Genomic DNA, 3,112 nt, shown 5'->3' with positions numbered 1-3,112 from the left:
TGAAACCAAAAGCTTGTTCTTTGAAAAGATAAACAAAATTGATAAACCTTTAGCCAGACTCATTAGAAAAAAAGGGAGAGGGCCCCAATCAGTAAAATGAGAAATGAAAAAGGAGAAGTTACAAACAACACTACAGAAATACAAAAGCTCTTAAGAGACTACTGTAAGCAACTATCTGCCAATAAAATGGACAACCTAGAAGAATTGGACAAATTCTTAGACAGGTACAATCTCCAAAGACTGAACCAGGAAGAAACAGAAAATATGAACAGACCAATCACAAGTACTGAACTTGAAACTGTGATTTAAAAATTTCCAACAAACAAAAGTCCAGGACCAGATGGCTTCACAGTTGAATTCTACCAAATATATAGAGAAGAGTTAACACCTTTCCTTCTGTAACTATTCCAAAAAAATGCAGAGGAAGGAACACTCCCAAACTCACTGCAGTGAGAAGCCCGTGCACCACAACGAAAAGTAGCCCCCACTTGCTGCAACTAGAGAAAGCCTGCATGCAGCAACAAAGAGCCAACACAGCCAAAAATAAATAAATAAAATACATTTTTTTAAAAAGGAATAAGATGATTAAAAAATATGCAGAAATTATTGAAATAGAGAATAGAAAAACAATAGAGAAATCAATGAAACCAAAAGACAGTTCTCTTAAAAGTTCAAAAAAGTAAAGGGGATATTACTACCAACCTTACAGAAATAAATACGGATTATAAATAAATACTGTGAAAAACGTTATCGTGTAGAATAGGTAAAAAAAAAAAGAGTTATATTCAAATGGAAGAACTTTGAATAAAGTATGCTAAATGAATGAAGCCAAACATGAAAGGTCACATATATAATATTATTTAAATGAAAAATGCAGAAGTGGTAAGTCTATAGAGACAAAAAAAATATTATTAGTGGAGTTTAGGGCTCATGAGGATGGCCCAAAGAGGGTGATTGCTAAAGGGTGCAGGGTTTCTTTTTGAAGTAAAGAAAATGTTCTAAACTTGACTTTTGTAATGTTTGTACATAGTTGAATATATTGAAATTCATGGAAATGTACTATATAAATGGGTGAATGTATTGTATATGAAATTTATCTCAATAAATCTGTTTTAAAACAAAACAAATATAAGGGGGAATAAAAGAAAGGGTGTTCTGACCACCTCTGGAAGTGGATCGTTGGCATCTTTACTCCAATCTGAACCTGTGTCTGGTGATTAGTTCCTTCCCTTAGCAAAGGAAAGGGTATAATTGTCATCCCACAAACAGCAGCTCAGCTGAGTATAGAAGTCAGCTTTCTGGGACAACCTCACAGCTGGGCCGCTTCATTAGATTCTAAGCCTAGGCCTTTGCTTCATGTTCACAGACTTACCAAAAGCTGTTCAGAGGTATGGTTTGCCTTCCTCTGTTTCAAGTCTCACCAAGCTAGGAGTACTGGTGGCTCAGAGACCCCACCCCTTAAACATCCTCTGATGCTCTCTGAGAACAATTGTTGCCTAGGCTACTTTATTACATAGTGAGCAGTCGTCACTGAAATTGCCTCAGCAGGCCCTGTGCTGCTTGAAAAGGGATAGTATTCATGGGTTGAGGATGGGGTTAGGGGACAGCCTGCTAGCTCTGCTTTAGTGACAACCTAAGAACTTTGGAATCCCGTGGCTGTTAAACTTCCAGAGGTACCTATTATCTCACAAAGTGGCCATGTTCTTTCTTTATTTTGGTGAAGGTCAGAAGAGCATGCTGCAGACATGTTTAACCCATATGCATTAGATACTCCAGCTGTAATTTTTGACAGTGGATCAGGACTCTGCAAAGTAGGCATGTCTGGAGAGACTGGGCCCCGTCATGTCATCAGTTCTGTCATGGGGCATCCTGAATTCAACATGGCTTTACCAGAAGCCAATTGGAAAAATTACACTGTGGGGGAAAAAGCCCTGTTCAAGTATGGACCCTTGCATTTGCACTATCCCATTGAACGTGGACTGGTAACAAGATGGGATGACATGGAAAAACTCTGGAAGTATCTTTTTGAGTGGGACCTGGGAGTAAAACCCTGTCGACAACCTGTGCTCATGACTGAGCCCTCCTTGAACCCAAGGGACACTCCAGAGAAGACAGCAAAAGTGATGTTTGAGACCTTCAGTGTGCCTGCCTTCTACCTGTCCAACCACGCGGTCGTAGCACTCTATACTCTGCTTCTGTCACGGGCTTAGTGGTGGACAGCGGTAATGGGATTACTTGCACTGTCCCCATTTTTGAGGGTTACTCACTTCCTCATGCCATCACCAAACTCTATGTGGCAGGGAGAGACATCACAGAGCACCTCACCTGACTACTCCTGGCTAGTGGGTGTAATTACTTGCACCCTTGCACTAAGGCCTTGCATACTCAACAAGGCCTTAGTGGATGACATAAAAGAGGCACTGTGCTATGTGGCCTTAGAGCCAGAGAAAGAACTTTGTAAGAAGCCAGAGGAGGTCCTGAGAGAATACAAACTACCAGATGGAAATGTCATCCACCTTGGGGATCAGCTGTACCAGGTACCTGAGATTCTTTTTGCACCTGACCAGCTGGGTGTCCACAACCCAGGACTATCAAAAATGGTCTCCAGCAACATTATGAAGTGTGACACCGACATCCAGAAAAATCTTTTTGCAGAAATTGTGCTGTCTGGGGGCACCACTCTCTTCCCTGGGCTTGAGAAAAGACTTATGAAAGAACTGGAACAGCTGGCCTTCAGAGGAACTCCCATCAAGATCACTGCTTCTCCTGATGGATGTTTCTCTAAATGGATAGGTGCATCCATCGTGACCTCTCTGAGCAGTTTCAAGCAGATGTGGATCACTTCTGCGGATTTCATGGAGTTTGGGACATATGTTGCCTAGAGAAGATGCTTTTAAAGGATTCAGAGCACAGGGGACAGCTTGAATTGTCAGATCATAGGAGCCCTGGTGGAAGGTGACATTTTCCCTTGGGCTTCAGCATGTATTCAGTAAAAGTGATATGGCATTTTGGGTTTCAGTTCATTTTTGGTAGCACCAGAGTAATTTTTCATCCAGGTAGTGAATCTTTTTAAGTGATTCTAGTCCACCCTTCCTGTCTCAGGGACCTATTC

General features: G+C 41.3%; 1 protein-coding gene across 1 annotated transcript; it reads left to right on the top strand.

Moving 5' to 3' along the window:
• Window positions 1–1,745: 1,745 nt before the first annotated feature.
• ACTRT1 (actin related protein T1) lies at window positions 1,746–2,897 on the top strand. Its single transcript, XM_036841077.1, is given in 3 exon segments — window positions 1,746–2,184; window positions 2,187–2,374; window positions 2,376–2,897. Coding segments are annotated over 3 exon segments (1,149 nt in total).
• Window positions 2,898–3,112: the final 215 nt, after the last annotated feature.

The sequence above is a fragment of the Balaenoptera musculus genome, chromosome X, assembly GCF_009873245.2.
Source record: "Balaenoptera musculus isolate JJ_BM4_2016_0621 chromosome X, mBalMus1.pri.v3, whole genome shotgun sequence".
NCBI classification, from domain to species: domain Eukaryota; kingdom Metazoa; phylum Chordata; class Mammalia; order Artiodactyla; family Balaenopteridae; genus Balaenoptera; species Balaenoptera musculus.
This window is presented reverse-complemented; position numbering and strand designations above follow the sequence as displayed.